At 62.9% G+C, this 15,627-nt stretch overlaps 8 protein-coding genes across 8 annotated transcripts; 2 read left to right on the forward strand and 6 right to left on the reverse strand.

The window, feature by feature from the left end:
• Nucleotides 1–112: 112 nt before the first annotated feature.
• Q8F55_007340 (uncharacterized protein) lies at nt 113–1,237 on the reverse strand (the record flags this gene model as incomplete). The annotated part of the gene is made up of 4 exons (XM_069355777.1): nt 113–256; nt 291–584; nt 619–691; nt 858–1,237. The coding sequence occupies 4 exons, from the start codon at nt 1,235–1,237 to the stop codon at nt 113–115; spliced, it is 891 nt and encodes a 296-aa protein (XP_069207848.1).
• A 148-nt stretch (nt 1,238–1,385) lies between these two features.
• On the reverse strand, nt 1,386–3,134 carry Q8F55_007341 (uncharacterized protein; the record flags this gene model as incomplete). Its single annotated transcript, XM_069355778.1, has 1 exon — nt 1,386–3,134. One exon carries the CDS (start codon nt 3,132–3,134, stop codon nt 1,386–1,388), a length of 1,749 nt encoding a protein of 582 aa, XP_069207849.1.
• Nucleotides 3,135–3,536: 402 nt separating this feature from the next.
• Nucleotides 3,537–5,142, reverse strand: Q8F55_007342 (uncharacterized protein; the record flags this gene model as incomplete). The annotated part of the gene is made up of 5 exons (XM_069355779.1): nt 3,537–3,841; nt 3,879–4,446; nt 4,484–4,827; nt 4,867–5,056; nt 5,089–5,142. 5 exons carry the CDS (start codon nt 5,140–5,142, stop codon nt 3,537–3,539), a joined length of 1,461 nt encoding a protein of 486 aa, XP_069207850.1.
• A 377-nt stretch (nt 5,143–5,519) lies between these two features.
• On the reverse strand, nt 5,520–7,731 carry Q8F55_007343 (uncharacterized protein; the record flags this gene model as incomplete). Its single annotated transcript, XM_069355780.1, has 5 exons — nt 5,520–5,955; nt 5,991–7,454; nt 7,492–7,517; nt 7,559–7,648; nt 7,690–7,731. 5 exons carry the CDS (start codon nt 7,729–7,731, stop codon nt 5,520–5,522), a joined length of 2,058 nt encoding a protein of 685 aa, XP_069207851.1.
• A 339-nt stretch (nt 7,732–8,070) lies between these two features.
• Q8F55_007344 (uncharacterized protein) lies at nt 8,071–10,043 on the forward strand (the record flags this gene model as incomplete). Its single annotated transcript, XM_069355781.1, has 9 exons — nt 8,071–8,347; nt 8,385–8,517; nt 8,558–8,670; nt 8,706–8,854; nt 8,896–9,236; nt 9,272–9,519; nt 9,554–9,732; nt 9,780–9,952; nt 9,992–10,043. 9 exons carry the CDS (start codon nt 8,071–8,073, stop codon nt 10,041–10,043), a joined length of 1,665 nt encoding a protein of 554 aa, XP_069207852.1.
• A 652-nt stretch (nt 10,044–10,695) lies between these two features.
• On the forward strand, nt 10,696–12,774 carry Q8F55_007345 (uncharacterized protein; the record flags this gene model as incomplete). Its single annotated transcript, XM_069355782.1, has 9 exons — nt 10,696–10,733; nt 10,779–10,836; nt 10,873–10,925; nt 10,974–10,988; nt 11,037–11,122; nt 11,167–11,569; nt 11,641–12,148; nt 12,187–12,453; nt 12,499–12,774. The coding sequence occupies 9 exons, from the start codon at nt 10,696–10,698 to the stop codon at nt 12,772–12,774; spliced, it is 1,704 nt and encodes a 567-aa protein (XP_069207853.1).
• Nucleotides 12,775–12,875: 101 nt separating this feature from the next.
• Nucleotides 12,876–13,815, reverse strand: Q8F55_007346 (uncharacterized protein; the record flags this gene model as incomplete). The annotated part of the gene is made up of 6 exons (XM_069355783.1): nt 12,876–12,994; nt 13,042–13,322; nt 13,358–13,542; nt 13,578–13,633; nt 13,675–13,734; nt 13,782–13,815. The coding sequence occupies 6 exons, from the start codon at nt 13,813–13,815 to the stop codon at nt 12,876–12,878; spliced, it is 735 nt and encodes a 244-aa protein (XP_069207854.1).
• A 459-nt stretch (nt 13,816–14,274) lies between these two features.
• On the reverse strand, nt 14,275–15,012 carry Q8F55_007347 (uncharacterized protein; the record flags this gene model as incomplete). The annotated part of the gene is made up of 1 exon (XM_069355784.1): nt 14,275–15,012. The coding sequence occupies one exon, from the start codon at nt 15,010–15,012 to the stop codon at nt 14,275–14,277; it is 738 nt and encodes a 245-aa protein (XP_069207855.1).
• Nucleotides 15,013–15,627: the final 615 nt, after the last annotated feature.

A 15,627-nucleotide genomic window follows, 5' to 3' on the forward strand; every position in this document is an offset into this window, starting at 1 on the left:
GCAGGGAGAGCGGTGGCGACGCTTACATGGTCGCCTGCATCGCGGCTTCTATCGCATCATGGACGCGAGCCGCATCCTCGGCTGGTCCCTACAACAACACACACCTCTCACCTCAAGCCGCGGCCTTCAGATGCGCGGGCACAAAGTGAACCTCGGTAGCGACCTTCTCAGCGTCCACGAGCCGAGCCTGGGCCGCGATAGCAGCCGACTGCATGCGGTTGCGCGCCAGCGCGTCGGCGATGAACTGGGCGCCCGTCTGCCTGGTCAGAATGGCCCACTTCGTCACTTACAATCGCGGGGTACTTCTTCTGCGGGCCTTGGATGAGCACGCCCCCTCGGGCCTGGTTGAAGAAGGCGATGCTGTAGCGCGGCCCGCGGGGTTCGTCGCCCTCGGGCAGCCGCACGCGGTGGTACGTGCTCTTGAGCCTGTCGTCTGACCAGCGCATGAGCTGGTCGCCGATGTTGCACACGATGCGGTCGCTCCGCGCCTCGACCGGGAGCCAGTCCGCGCCCATGCCATAGTCGTCGACCACGACGCGCCCGGGGCACACCTCGAGGCCTCCTTCGCCGTCGCGCTGGAAGAGCTGCGGGTCAGTAGTGCAGCCCACCTTCACCCACCATCGTCAGGATGTCAAAGTCGGCGTGGGCGCCCGCCCGCCAGAAGTTTGCGCCGAACGACTTGCCCTCCACGCTGTGGTAGTGCAGTAGGCGTAGGACGTTCTGCGGGTCCCCTGCGCCTTCAGTGTCCACCGTGCCTACGGTGAAAGTATCGAGCGGGAGCCCGAGACCCTCGGCGAAGCACTCCATCACCCGGACGGACAGCCTGAGGTCAGCCACGCCCCATCCACTGCACGCACTCCTGCACCTGGTGCATAAACTTGCTGGCCCGGTCCTGGAACCCCTCGACATCGGTATCGCTCGGCCACAGCCCCTCCATGCGAGCAAACTGCAGCTGCATGCTCTCCTTCTGGTCGGCGGTGCCGGTACTCGGCCGAACTTGTGTGTTCTTCTCCCACCCCGCATTCTTGCCGTTCAGCGCCGTCTTGGCCTTGACCTCGTCGTCTAGGGCGAAAAACGTCCGTGACAGCTCGAAGGCAGCCGCAATGTCGTCCTGCGGGATGCCGTGGTTGGAGAGGGTGAAGAAGCCGACGTCGGTTGCGGCCGACATGAGCTCGGCCAAGATGACTTGGCGCCGAGCATCAAAGTCGTGCAGCGAAATGGTGGGGATGGCGGACATGTAGGCGGTGGGCTGGGACAGCTGAGGCACCTACTCCAAGACAAGTTCATATGCATGTACATCACGATGAGTTCCGGCCTCACCGGGGTCGTTACGTATGTAGAGATAAGCTATCAGCCAGCGGCGATAAGGATGGGGTGATTCGGCGCTACACCACGGCGTGCTCCCTGCGCTGCCGGGGCGGCGTACTAGCCTGTGCCGAGCTGCCGCCCTCCCTCTCCGTCCGCTGGGCCTCGTTGCGCAGCAGGATTTCGAGAGCCTGGTCAACCCGGCCATGGACGCTGTCGAGCACGTGGCCGATGGCGTCTGCGCTGAACGCCGGGAACATGGCCGAGAGGTTTTCGATCGCTGTAGCTCGGACAGCGGGGTCTGGGGTTGACGCTGGCGGTGCTGCAAATGTGGGCAACGGGGGCGGCGCAGGAGGTGCGGCTGCCGGTGGTGTGTACTGGTCCGCCTTGTTGCTCTCCTTCTTGCCCATGAACGGCAGGGAGGGCGGGGGGAGAGCGCTACGCTTCTGGTCCTTCTTGCCCCCGAACAGCTTCCACTTTGATCCCTCCTTCTCCTTCTTCTTCTCGGGCTTGGCGACGTTTGCGCCGCGCCGAGGCAGGCTTCCCCTGGTCCTCTCCTCCTCGTACAGGCTGACGAGCTGGGCGGCGGCGGGGACATTACCGTACGTCGAGTCGAGCCCCCCCTCGAGCCAGGACACCTTGGCGTTGGGGAAGAAGCCTGCCAGGACGGCGAGACCATCCTCCTGTGGCCCGGGAGGGTACATGGCGTGGTGCATGGCCGCCGTTTGAGACGAGCCGTCCTCGATGATTCGAGGAGTCGATGCTCCCTCGAAGCCCCGGTCCTCTCGGATGGCCCTCTCGGCCACCTCCACGTCGCCGCCGCAGCTGGCCAGCACGCCCGCCAGCGCCGCGCGGTCCATGTCCGGGAACTTGCCGGCGAGGACCCGGATGCCCTTGGCGGCGCTGTTGTAGCTAGCCGCTGTCGCCGACTTTGGGGACGACGGCTGCGCCGACTCGTGGAACCTGACCCGGGGAGATGACGGTGACGAGGGGCTCGAAGACGAGGGGGATGTCGGCGACGCTGTTTGCTGGGGGCCGCGGGACGAAGACGAAGCGACCGCGTTGATCGCTCCATTCGCAGACGGGTCATCGAAAGGCGACTTGGCACTCGAGCTCGATCCTTGGCGATGACTCTCTAGCTTGATCAAGGCGTCGACAGCCTCGGCGCGATTTGATTCGCCCACCGAGTGAACAACCTCCTGGATAGTAGTCACCGGGGTGTCGGGGAACATGGCAGCGAGATCAGACACGGCTGCCGAGGTACCCGTGTCGACACGCAACGGCGCTTCGGAGAGGACGCCGGTCGGCCAAACCTCGTTCCCGGTTGGAGTGGAGGGGGTCAACAGTTCCGGGGAAGTGGGGCTGAAGGCGAAGGGGGGCAGCCGACCAAGTCCTTCTTGCTTCGGCACCTGGTCGAGCACCTCGACGTCCTCGACGCGAGCCTTGCCCTTGCCCTTGGTGTCGACCTTGTCCGGGAAGCCGCCGTCGTCGTTGTAGACCTCATCAAAGTTGAGGACATTGACAAAGTCGGTCGATGCTGGCGATTCGAGGGCCGCCTGCGGGAGCTTCGGTGTCGGGGGCTGCAGGAAAGCCATGCCAGGACGAGGTTTGGATGCAATGCTTGTTGATGTGGTGTCTTTAACACTGCGAGGTAGCGCCGCCGTCGCCGTCTCAATGCTGTGCCCGTTTGTATCGGGTAGACTCATGTTGGAGCCAGTTCGAATGAGCGCCAAGGCTGCTGCGATGTCGTCGTCTTGGCTGTCATCGCCGAAAGGGCTGACCGGGGGTAAAGCTGGCGGCAGCTCGAGGGCAATTGCTGCGGGCGCCATTGTGACGACTGCGCTTGCGCGATTTCGACGAGATGAGTGCAGTGTCAAGAAGACAAGTGCAACGGGGACGAGTAAGCACTGCGTTCGTCACATGTGGGGCTGCTCAAGCTACCCGGTCAGGCTGGTCGCGATGCAAGGCACGCCGCTGGGCGAGCAAGCCGTGGCCGACACCGTCGGTCCTCGAACAGCCGGCTGCAAGGGCTCCGCAGCATCACGCCGGGTTGGGGGCAAGGTGAGATCTACAAAGCCCAAGGCCTGCGGCGGGCCATAACGGCATACGCAACCCAAACCCCTCAAAGGCACGCACTGTAGCCATGACGCCATTGAGCCCGCAAAGCTGCCGCGACCACACACTTGACGTCTCCATTCTTCTTACTTCTACTGCATCTATCCACAACACGCCTAGAGGTTCGCTACCTCGTCCGAGACAGTGCCGTTGAAGTACCTGAGCGTGACGCCGCGCTTCTCGTAGTCGAGGGGGTGGACAGCCTTGGCGCGCGCTCGCTCCATCCTGCTCTCGGTCAAGGCGAACGAGCGAGGGATGGCGTCGTCCCACTGTCCAGTTCGGAGCTGGTTGACGAGGCCACGCGTGATGTTGACAAGCTGGGCCATGCCGTGCCCCGAGTACCCAGCAGAGATGAAAACCCCCGGGCGCCCGGGCACGGCGCCGACGAACGGGCGCAGGTCGATCGATTGGCAGATGACACCTTGGGTTTGTCAGCCGGGGGCGGCATCTTCACTCACCAGACCAGTGCTCGACCAGGCCTTCGCCAGCACTCTCCTTGCCCCAGTTGATAAAGTGGTCCCGACACCAGCTCTCAAGCCAGGCATGGACGCCGGGCGTGGTGTAGCTGTCGTCCTCCACGTTGAAGACGCGCTCCGGCTCGTCGATGAGGGGGTAGGGGCCGAAGATGAGCCCGGAATTGGGCGTCTGGATAAGGTAGGGGCCATCCTGGACGGTGTACGTGGTGCTCAGGCCCCGCGGTCCTGCATAGGACGCCGGTGGGACGACACGGCACGCCTGCGCAAGACGGGGGATGAGGAGATCCTGCGTCTCTGGGAGCAGGTGTCGGGTGTATGCGTTGGTCGCGATGACGACCTGGCGGGCGGTGATGACCCCCCGGGCGCCGCAGTCCACGGAGACGAGGCCGTTTGCAGTCGTGATGCCCGCCACCGGGGCCCAGGAGAAGAACTGGACGTTGGCAGCGGTAGACGCGAGGGCAAGCCGGAGGAGGGCCGTCACGCCGCGATGCGGGTGCCAGCTGCCGCTCGGGACACGGTTGCATGCAACGGCGTCGTTGACGCGGGACAACTGGACTTGTTAGACCTATCGCCTCGACTGTACTCACGCGCTTGGCCTCGTCGGGGTCGGTAATGACGGTCCAGTCGACCTTGCGGTGCCGGTACTTGGGGCTGTTGGCGACGAGCTTCTGGAGCAGCTGGAAGTTGCGCAGGTTGTCGGCCGCGCTCTCGGGCGTGTTGAGCACCTCGCAACGGTACCCGTGCCAAAAGTCAACAGCCAGCCCCTCGCGCTTGATGATGCTGTCCACGAGCTTGAGGTTGTCTTGCTCGAAGAAGATGATGTCGAGGACTTGCTCCGCATTGAGCCCACCACCGCCCTTCTCCAGGGGGGCCATGAGCAGCGGGAAGATGGCCCAGGCGCGTGGGGCTACATGGCCGCCGTTGCGTCCAGCTGGTTGTCAGCCGCGAAGTGGAACGCGCAGACACTCACACGCGCAGGAGGCCACGTCCTTGGCGTCGAGGAGGACGATCGATTTGCCGTCTGCCCCGGCACCGGGGCTCGAGAGCTGGTAGGCGAGGGAAGCGCCGGTTGCGCCTGCGCCGACTATCACGTAGTCCACAACACCGGAAGGCAGCTTGGCGTCGCGCCCATGGCTCCAGAGGGAGGTGGGGCCACGGTTCTGGAATCAGCAGAGACCATGAGTCGACTCACTGTCTCTTGCCAGTGGGAGACGGTCGAGGTGAAGGACTGCGGGAAGGCTGGCATGTCAGAGTGTTCTGGGGAGAGTCTCACATTGTCAAGCCAGCTTAATATGGAGCATGGGCATGGTGGAGGCCCGGGTATGGGCGATGGAGATGTGAGAAAGGACAACCAACAGGTGACCGGTGTGGTCGACACTCCGATCTGGCCTCCGAGTGGAGGCATCGACTTGCCGGACGGCAACCCGGCGTGGCTCCTCGACACAGATACGGTTTAGCCGCCGAGATCCGTGTCAGCGCTACATCGTGCATCGTGGCTCGCTTCATGCCGCCAGATGATAGAGGCGGAGGCTGCGGCAAGGACCCGTCCACGCCCCATCGAGACGGGGGCCGAGGCCATCTCTAAGCAGACAACTATGCGTCGAGTACAACATGTATGAAGCTCTATGAGGCAGTACCCCAGACCGTGGGGTTCGAGACGGACTCTGTACCGTAGGTCAAACCATCCCACAGACCAAACTCGGTCGGGTTGAGGAACGAGAAGATGTCGTTACCAAAGGCTGGGAGGGAGACGAGGGGATCAGTCGAGCTGTCCACCCCCATGTGGCCCATGACATCTATCGGAGGGAACGTCTCGTCGTCCGAGCTTGCACCGCTGCTGCCCGCCAGCCGCGTCGCGGCGAGCCGCTTGGCGACGCTAAGGAGACGGCTGCCCAAGACCTTGGTGATGCTTGCAATGTTGGCGTGCAGCTTGATGTTGACAAGCCTGTCCGCCAAAGCGGCGATCACGCCCATGAGGAAGACGTCGTCGTTTCCGGGCCGGGGTGCCATCTTGATGACTCGGAGAGTGCAGATGGCGGTGTAGCCGAGGCGATACAACCTGCGGGTTAGCCGAGCTTCGCACCTCGGACCCACCTGTAGCTGTAGAGACTCGTGATGCTCATGATCGGATCAGTGCCAGCCACGACCGGCAGCGCAGCCCTCATGACCTCGAGGGCGCACGCATGGCACGCGTCCCGGCTCATGGAAACGTTCTCTGGTGCCCACCCATGTGCCAGGCCATACTCGAACAGGGCCATGAAGAGGATGAACCGAAACGCCCACATATCGTACAGCACGCGCTGCTGGTTCGCCTTGTCCGGCATTAGCGGAAACCATCTGCTCCGCCATGTGTCGAGCTCCTTGTCCACGGCCGCACAGTAGCCCTCAAAGTCGAAGGTAGGACTAGACAGCGAGCTGCACGTCGGCGAGAACTGCAGCTTGCTCAGGACGCCCATGAGGTCCAAGCAGGCGATGAGCACAGCATCGGTTGGCCCGACGATAGGGCTGGCGCACCACTCCTCCAGACACGTCGGGTCGCACCACCCGTCCTCGCGAATGAGCGAGTTGCGGCCGCGGATGAAGGCTGCTGAGCGGTCCCACTCCTTGAGGTGGAGCCACGTGCGCTCGACGTTGCGGGCCAGTCGCTCCGGCTCAGCATTGTGGAAGGGCGAGGGCTCGAGGGCCCACGCTGGAGGCGGGGAGACGTCGAGCCGCAACTCGGTGGCGATGGTGATGGCGCGCGCGGCAAGCGGCCATGCGCGGTTGAGCTTGCGGCCGCTCAGCCAGCCGACAAATATGGACAGCGCTTGGGCTATCTCGACTGACTGGAGGCAGAGCTTGTCGATCTGCGTGAGAAGGTGTTCCACGTGGCTTTCGAGCCGCGCGACGAGCGAGTTGGCATGATCAGATACCGGCAGGCACTGCGCTGCGACCAGCATGACCACCGTCGCCAGTGTTGCCGACTGAGAACGCAGGTAGGCGAGGTTGTGGATCTCCTTGTCCAGGACGCCGATCACGGCGTGAATCCGCGTCCAGTAGACCTCCATCAAGTCGGCCGCATCGGCCTCGGTCACGAGTCCGATGGCGATGGCATCGTATTCGGGCGCGTTGTCTAGGCGTGGCGAGTCGATGCTGCCGTACACCACCTCGTCGCAGGCTTGGGACGGGTACGCCTCGACAGGCTTGAAGAGTTGCTCCAGCCCGTCCTCGAGCACGCCCAGCCCGCGAAACGGATCGGGGTCGAGGGTACGCGCGACGCCCCTGAACTCGTCGAGGAACGCTGCTCGGTCAAAGCTCGCATATCGTGTGCTCGCCGGCTCCAGGTGTGGGAGTGTGGGCTGCTGCTGCTCGTTTGCAACGCGAGCCAGGACGCTCAGCATGTTGAACGACGCGGACGCCCCCGTCGAGCCGCCGACGCGGGTCGCGAACGACTCGCCGCCCTCGGTGTTGGCCGGCGATACCAGCGCTTGGGGCGACTCGGGTATCTGTCGCACTGGTATCTCCACACGGGTCTCTCGTGTTTGTGGGGATATCGGTGACAGTGTCGTCTTGGAGCGGCTGTCGCGCGTCAGCAGCGGCAACGGCAAGCGCGCACTTCTTGGAACCCAGCCTCCGGCCAAACTGGTCTATCAGCACGATCTCGCAACCGCCCGCCGACCTACTCTCCGGGGCAATACCTCGCACTCGATGCCCAATGCGACGCAGCGGTTGCAGCCCTCGGCACCGCCGTTCTCGTCTCGCCAGCATTTCGACTGCAGGCATGATTAGCCATCCCCCGATATCGACCACCCACCTTGAGGAGCCGACACGCCGTGCACGCCGTGAATGGGGACATGGTCGATACAATCACGGCGCGGAGCAAAACGCGGTCGATCTGTGCTCCGACCACGCAGCATGTTCATCTAAGTACTTGTGCTGTTGACCTGGACAGTGGTCAGCTGATGGAGTGAACCGGACCGACCGATCCCCGCCATTCCTCCGGTTTTTGGTCCGATCTGCGCTCCGAGCCGCCAATCCAAGCCGAGCCTCGGGCGATAACCGTGACAACGCCTCCTCTCGAGCTCTCTAGCTCTCTGCCTCTACCAGCTCAACATGGATACGCCGAACGACTCGCTGGAGATAAAAAGCGCGGGGAACTACCCCAGACTCAACATGGTCCCCCGCACGCAGCATCATGGCAGACAAGGACATCAAGATGGGCGAAACGAAAGTGGACGTCGAGGCAGCCGCGCCCTCGCTCAAGGATGTTCCCATCGACCCCGACCGCATGCTCCGCGATGCGAGCGACGACACGGGCACAGTTAGAGGTCTCAAGGCTCGCCACCTCCAGCTCATCGCCATTGGCGCCGCCGTCGGCACCGGTCTGTTCATCGGCTCGTCCCGTAGTCTCATCTACGCCGGTCCCATCGGCGCGTTCGTCGCCTACGCCCTCTACTCGGCCGTTATCTGGGGTGAGCTCTAGAGTTCCGATAGAGCTGACGTCTCCAGGGCTCTGCCTCGGCGTTGGTGAGATGGCCGCGTTCCTCCCGGTCCGTGGAGGATACATCAACTGGGCCAGCATGTACCTCGACCCCGCCGTCTCCTTCGCCATCGGCTGGAACCAGTTCTACGCTGCTACAATGTGAGTGGTTTCGGCCTGCCCACGCAACACTGACTCTTAGGTTTGGCTGCGCGGACATTGTAGCGGCCACTGGCCTGCTTGGGTACTGGTGGCCAGACATCAATCCCGCGGTGTGGATCTCCATTGCCCTCGTCATTGTCATTGCCCTCAACGGTGCGTATCCCGTGTGAGCGGACGCTCACACCCAGTCTACCATGTCAAGTTCTTTGGCGAGGCCGAGTTCTACTTTGCCAGCCTCAAGGTGATCCTCATCCTCATGATGATCTTCATGGCGTTTGTCGTCATGCTCGGCGGCAACCCGAAGCACGACCGCATCGGGTTCCGGTACTGGAAGAAAGTGAGTGGTCCATGGCCATATGGCACGCTGACAACCCTCAGCCAGGCGTGTGGGCCGAGTATCATGCGACCGGTGCCCTCGGGCGCTTCCTCGGGTTCTGGCAAGTCTTCAAGATTGCGGCATTCTCAATCGGTGGCCCCGACACCGTGGCCATGTGCTCGGCCGAGGCGGTACAGCCCCGCAGGTCTGTCCCCCGCGCGACCAAGTCGGTCGTGCTCCGACTGGCCGTCTTCTTCGGCCTCGGCATCCTGGCGATGGGTGTGCTTGTCCCGTACGACGACCCGGCATTGCTCGAGGCCGTGTCAACGGGTGTTGGCGCAGACGCGTCGGCGTTCGTGGTGGGCATGAAGCGCGTCGGGATCCGATACCTCCCTGACATCTTGTGAGCTCCCACCCCAGGCATAAGCTGACCACCAGCAACTTCATGGTCTTGACCTCGGCGCTCTCGTGCACCAACGGCTTCGCCTACATCGCTACCCGAGTCCTGCACTCACTCGCCAGCCGAGGAGAGGCCCCCGCTATCTTTGCCCGCACGACCAAACGCGGCGTGCCAATCTACGCCTTCGCCCTCGTCGTGGGTATCCTCTGCCTCAGCTACATGCAGGTCAGCAACAACTCGGCCAAGGTCTTTGGGTGGTTCATCAATCTCAGCAGTGTCGCCGCCTGTACGTTTCTCCTTGTGGCTCACGCTGATTGCAGTGATCAACAACTGCACGCTCAGCTTCATGGCCATCCGATTCAGGACTGGCCTAAAGACCCAAGGCTACCCAAACAACTTCCTCCCCTGGTCAACGAGGTTCACCGTGCCCTGGTGCTACTTCTCGTTCACGCTATCACTGCTCATCATGCTCACGCAGGGCTGGACCGTGTTCCTCAAGGTTGGTTTTGCGGCGCGGGCGCTTGCAGCGGTGTTGACACCAATCAGGGAGGCTGGAACGTCCAAGAGTTCCTCAGCGCCTACTTTGGCATAGCCCTCTTCGCCGTTCTCTTCACCGGATGGAAGATCAAGCACAAGACCAAGATGGTCAAGCTCATGGACATGGACTTCGACTCGCGGGTCGAGGAGTTTGACAAGCTCGACGAGTACTACCGCGAGAAGTGAGTTCCCCGATGCTGCCGCTTGCTAACTGTGCGCAGCCCACCGACGTCCAGTACCTGGTGGGGTCGTCTGTTGGACAAGCTGTTCTAGTAGTAGTGTCAACGGGTGGAAGAGTGTGAGGCAAGTGAAATCAAAGTTGTACGCGTCGAGAATGCAAGTGGTGAACGGTGGGCCTGTCAAGCACCGGCTTTGGTGGCGCGGTACGGCCTCCAGCGCTGACCGGAAAGGAGGCGGTCGATACGGGAGACGGCACGCCGTGCCAGGAGGCACTCGAGCCACCTTCTCTCCTCAACGGGCCTGCCATCGACATGCTGCACGGCCGTTTCCGAGACGCGAGAGGGCACGGAGGGACGAGACGCTTGCGCGGTTGCGTAATAAACTTGGGGTCGGAGTTGGCCGGCGGCGCGGGAGTCGCGTCAGTGCGTGGGCGACCAGACTAGTCACCTGAGTGCTGCGACATGCTGGCGGCAATGGGCGTGTACGTGATCCTGATGATGTTGCGTTGCGCCTGCCTTACCCCAGAGTCAGCCCCACAAGCCACTCAGCCACAGGGCGAGTACACGTCTCGGCGTTGGAGCTCCTGCCGACGCCGATACGTGCAATGTCTCACCTGGGCGGCTGTTGCCGCAGATAGCCGGCACTGATACTGGACGCGCTCACGGATTCCTACTAAATACCCGGACCATTTACGTGACCTTCCCGCGCCTTTTCCCTTTGTCAACGACCACCCCATCTCTGCACAATGGGATATGGTCCATCCATCGTAATCATCGGTGCGGGGTGAGTTCGGGCAGCTGGAGCACGCGTACATGGCTTACCTCGTAGCGTCGGCGGCCTGTCCATGGCCCTCGAGCTCGACAAGCGCGGCCTCACCAACTGGACGGTGGGTCACACGCCGCTTCTCAGCTAACATGCCCAGATCTACGAGAAGGCCAGTGGTGTCGGTGGGACGTGGTATGTCAACAGATACCCGTGAGTCTTCTCGACTTCGCCTTCGTACAGCTGCTGACCATGGGACAGTGGATGCCGTTGCGAGTGAGTGGCGCTCCACCTCCAAACCCCGCCGCCAACTCACCCTTCCAGCGTCCCGGCACTCGTCTACAGTCACTCGCAGCACCAGTCTCCCAACTGGACCCAGTCGCATCCCCCACGTGAGGAGCTGCTGCGATGTGAGTGCCTTGCCATCTCGCGCCGCCCCGCCGCTGACGGGCAGACTGGGAGAACCTGGCCACGAGCCAGAACCTCATGGGCCGCATCAAACTCCTCACCGAGTTCAAGAAAGCCGAGTGGGACCCCACGCACCACGAGTACTCCATCGGCCTCCACAGCATCGACGAGAAGGAGGACTTCACCGTCAAGGCCCAGATCCTCATCTCGGCATGCGGCGTGCTCGCCAGGCCCCAGCGGATGAGCCTCCCCGGCCTCGACGAGTTTGAGGGCACACTCATTCACGCCGCCGAGTGGCCCGAGGAACTCGACAACGACGCGTTGAAGGGCAAGACTGTCGCTGTCGTTGGCAACGGCTGCAGTGCCAGCCAGATCGTCGGCACCCTTGCCGAGGATCCCGAGATCAACATTGTCAACATTGCGCGCACCAAACAGTGGTACGCGCCCAAGTGAGTGCCGCGATCTGCCTCCCATACGCCCTGCCCCTTTCCCCGTCGGCACACAACGCTGACATTACCAGTGGCAGCCCCAAGAAGAACCGCGACCGCAACTCGATCCCGTTCCCAGAGTCAATCCGCGAGACCTGGCGCCGATACCCCTGGATCTTGTGGGCCCTGCGTTGGCAAGTCGTCATCGAGCTCGACAGGCGCTGGAAGTGGTTCATGGAGGAGGAGGGCGCGACGTGGCGCGCGCAGGTCGAATCCGAGACGCGCGAATGGCTCAAGAAGACGGTCCCGCCTGAGCTGTACGACAAGGTAGCCACCCACGACCCGTGGGGCTCGAAGCGCATCATCTACCACGACAACTACCTCACGGCGCTGTCCAAGCCGCAGGTCAAGCTGATCGAGGGGCGTCTCAAGAGCCTGCGCAAGAACGCTATCGTCCTCGACGAGGGGCAGGTGGTGAACGCGGACGTGGTCGCCCTCGCCATCGGGTACGACTCGGAGGGCATCGACCTGGATATCACCGGCACCACGGACAAGACAACAAACTACACGTCCAAGGCGCAGCTCAAGCAGTATCTCGGAGTGAGTTGGCAGCGCCCCCATCGTGCTGACCTGCCCAGACCACCATGCCGGGCATCCCCAACTACTTCGTCCTGCTCGGCAATAACCTGGGCTTGAACCACATGTCGATCACGGCAGTGCTCGAGATCCAGGCCGAGTACATTGCCAAGATTATCCAAGGCATGCGCGACTACCAGCTACCGCAGATCGAGCCCAAGCTCGAGGCGGCGCTCAAGTGGGACAACTGGATGGAGAAGCGCCTGGAGAAGACGACGTGGCAGCGGGTCAGCAACTACTGGCGCGAGGGGCGCACCGGTCGGATCTACGTAAGTGCAGCCAAGGCTGGCAGACACATGCTGACACGCCGGCAGACACACTACCCCGGATCAGTGCTCAGCCTGTGGTGGTTCTTCCGTTGGCCGGTATGGAAGGACTTCAACGGCGCCGAACCCATCGTGCGCCGGCAGCGCCTCAAACGCATCCTCTTCCTGCTCGCGCTCGCGGTGGCCGGCTACATTGGCTTGGGGCGGAGCGGTCTCGGCCAGCGCCTCTTGGAGGACGGCGTCAAGGCCGCCCAGAGTGCCCTTCACGCCGGCAAGGCGGCGGTGGACGTGGTGAAGAAGAACGTGACACAGATCATCTCATAGGGTACGAGGGAGGGGTATCGTCAGAAGTTTGATTGCGGAGCAGGATGTATTAGGTACAGCTGGTACAACTCGACTGGTCACTATCTCTGTCCACCATCGGCCTAGTCCTTCGGCCACGGCACCGGCTGCGCATTGTTCGTGGCAATAAAGTCCTTGACAGTCTGCGGCACGGGCACCTTGTTGTGCTCGCTGTCGATCGGGTCGAGGAGCATGAGCTTGGCTGGGAAGAGTCAGCACCTCTGCGGCGGGCTCGCCCGCGCGACCTACTCGGGATGACCCCCGCCCACAGCTTGGACGTGACCCCGGCATCGTCCATATCCCGCTTCTCCTCGCCCGCACACCCGCTGCTGATCTTGGCACTGGCCGACAGCACCTTGATCTTGAGGAAGCCCGTCGTCGTCATCTCGGCCTTGGAGGGCTGCCGGCACTCGTCCCACCGGCCAGTGCACACGCCCTCGACAATCTGGCGCGCGGCTTCCTGCTTGGCTGCCTGGGCATCGGGCGTCGTCTCGTCCCAGTCGACTACTTCGCCATGGAGCACGGCACACCTACGTCTGTCAGCTTGAACACGCCGGCCGCGCACCTGTAGTTCATGTTGCTTGCGTACGCGCTCCACGCCAGCGCGAGGCCGTCGAGCAGAGTGGCAGTGATGCAGACGCGCGATTCGGGTGGGAGCATCTTGACCAGCCGCGCCTTATGATACCCGTGGATGTAGATGTGGAGACCGTCTTGCTCCTCTTGGATCGCGCTGACCATCGGAATGCATTGCTGGGGGTAAGCGGGAGGCGGGGAGGAAGACCTACCGGCAGCCCATCCTGGTCGACAAACGACACGTTGACAAAGTGAGACTCCTGGATGACTGCGGTGTGAGCTCGGCGCAAGAGCGAGTACACCACTCACTAGCCTTGATGGTCGCGACGTCGTACTTGGCGTTCTCGGAGTATCGCCCGACCGTGTTCTCTGTCGCCTGTTCAGAAACCACCACCGCAGGTGCGAGAGGGACCCACCATGCGTCTGCGGGAACTCGTTGGTCGCGGTCATGATTGCGGTGTGCTAGTGAGGAGGAGGGTGGCTGCGACGTATCGCAGTCCAGCTATATCACCCGCCGAGGGATCAGGCATCGATGGCGGGCTCCAGCCGCCGGGTACCGGGCTAGCGATAGGCTATGGCCTGTCTTGGCAGCAGGCTTGCATTCTCCGTCGTCCACTGCGCCGCTCCACTGACCCGGCAAGGAAGGAAGAGTGGGGAGAGTGGAGGACGCAACAAGGTCGAGGTCATGTTGTTGCCCACCAATCAGGCTGAACGCGTTGGCGATAGCCGGTATCCGCCTGATTCCGACGACGACTGACGCTGACTTGCAGATACAACACAGTCGGTAGACGGCTGACGGCTTGGTCGAGTGCTGCCCGCAGTGCGTCATGATGACCAGCCTGCATGCACAAGGTGGTACAGTGTAGCAACCTCTGCCCGTGTCCACATCCGTCCACGTCCACAGCACGCTCAAAACGCGGGGTTCCGCCCGTCCTGCCAGCCGTCGTGAGCCGGGTTCTCGACGTGTGCCCGCAACAGGATACCAGGCCAAGACGCCTTGGGGTGCTTCTCGCTGCTCGGCCAGACGAGGTTGTCAATCTCGACGTTGAGGCAGGGGTTGCCCTGGGCAACGACAGCGTCGGCGAGCACGCGCTCGACCTCGAGTCGCGGGAGGTCGCTCTCGAGGATCTCGGCGTACGACGCGGCATCCACACCCGGGACGATGTCGTTGCGCTGCTCGGGCGGTGTAAAGTCGACCTTGACCCCAAGCCGGATGAGGCGCGACAGCGGGTCGATGCGCTCGGCGATACCCGCCGACGTGTGGATCGCGATCGCCGTCCACACGGCGTGCGCGTCGCCCTCGTCGATGCCCTGCTCCAGGCAGATCTTCTTGGCCGCATCGGCACCCTCGACCTCGAACCGCTGCGGGCCGTTGTGCTCCGATGCCGTGCCGACGTCGTGCGAGATGGCCGCGATGAAGAGCAGCGCCTCGGCCCGCGCAGTGTTCTCCTCCCACCACCCCGGCCACTCCTTCAGGCTGAGCGCCGCATGCGTTCCGTAATGCAGCGCGTGGAGGTACACCCGCAGCGAGTGATGGAAGATGGCCGTGGGGAGGATCGAGTGCGCGTGCTCCAGTGCTGCTGTAGATGCTGGGTCTTTCGGCAGCTTGGCAGCGAGAGAGGGCGGGAGTGAGAGCGCCGGTGACATGGTGGAGGAGGAGGGAGGGGGGTGGAGGAGGGAGGGCGGGTGTGCTGCGAGGCGAGGATGCTCCTCCAGACTTGGTGAGCAGAGTAGAGCAGAGTAAAGCGATTGATCGTTTCTCTTGTCAGTGTCCGTCGGCCGTGCCGAGTCGATGGAATGGCGAGTTGTGCTCACAAAGACGACATCAACATTCCGTATTCTCGGGGCTTGGCCGCCAAGGGTCCAAAAGTCTGGAACGACTCGACGACATCTTAGGGGTTAGGGGGTTAGGGGGTTAGGGGGTTAGGGGGTTAGGGGGTTAGGGGGTTAGGGGGTTAGGGGGTTAGGGGGTTAGGGGGTTAGGGGGTTAGGGGGTTAGGGGGTTAGGGGGTTAGGGGGTTAGGGGGTTAGGGGGTTAGGGGGTTAGGGGGTTAGGGGGTTAGGGGGTTAGGGGGTTAGGGGGTTAGGGGGTTAGGGGGTTAGGGGGTTAGGGGGTTAGGGGGTTAGGGGGTTAGGGGGTTAGGGGGTTAGGGGGTTAGGGGGTTAGGGGGTTAGGGGGTTAGGGGGTTAGGGGGTTAGGGGGTTAGGGGGTTAGGGGGTTAGGGGGTTAGGGGGTTAGGGGGTTAGGGGGTTAGGGGGTTA

The sequence above is a fragment of the Vanrija albida genome (assembly GCF_041260175.1).
Source record: "Vanrija albida strain AlHP1 chromosome Unknown contig_5, whole genome shotgun sequence".
In the NCBI taxonomy this organism is placed as follows: domain Eukaryota; kingdom Fungi; phylum Basidiomycota; class Tremellomycetes; order Trichosporonales; family Trichosporonaceae; genus Vanrija; species Vanrija albida.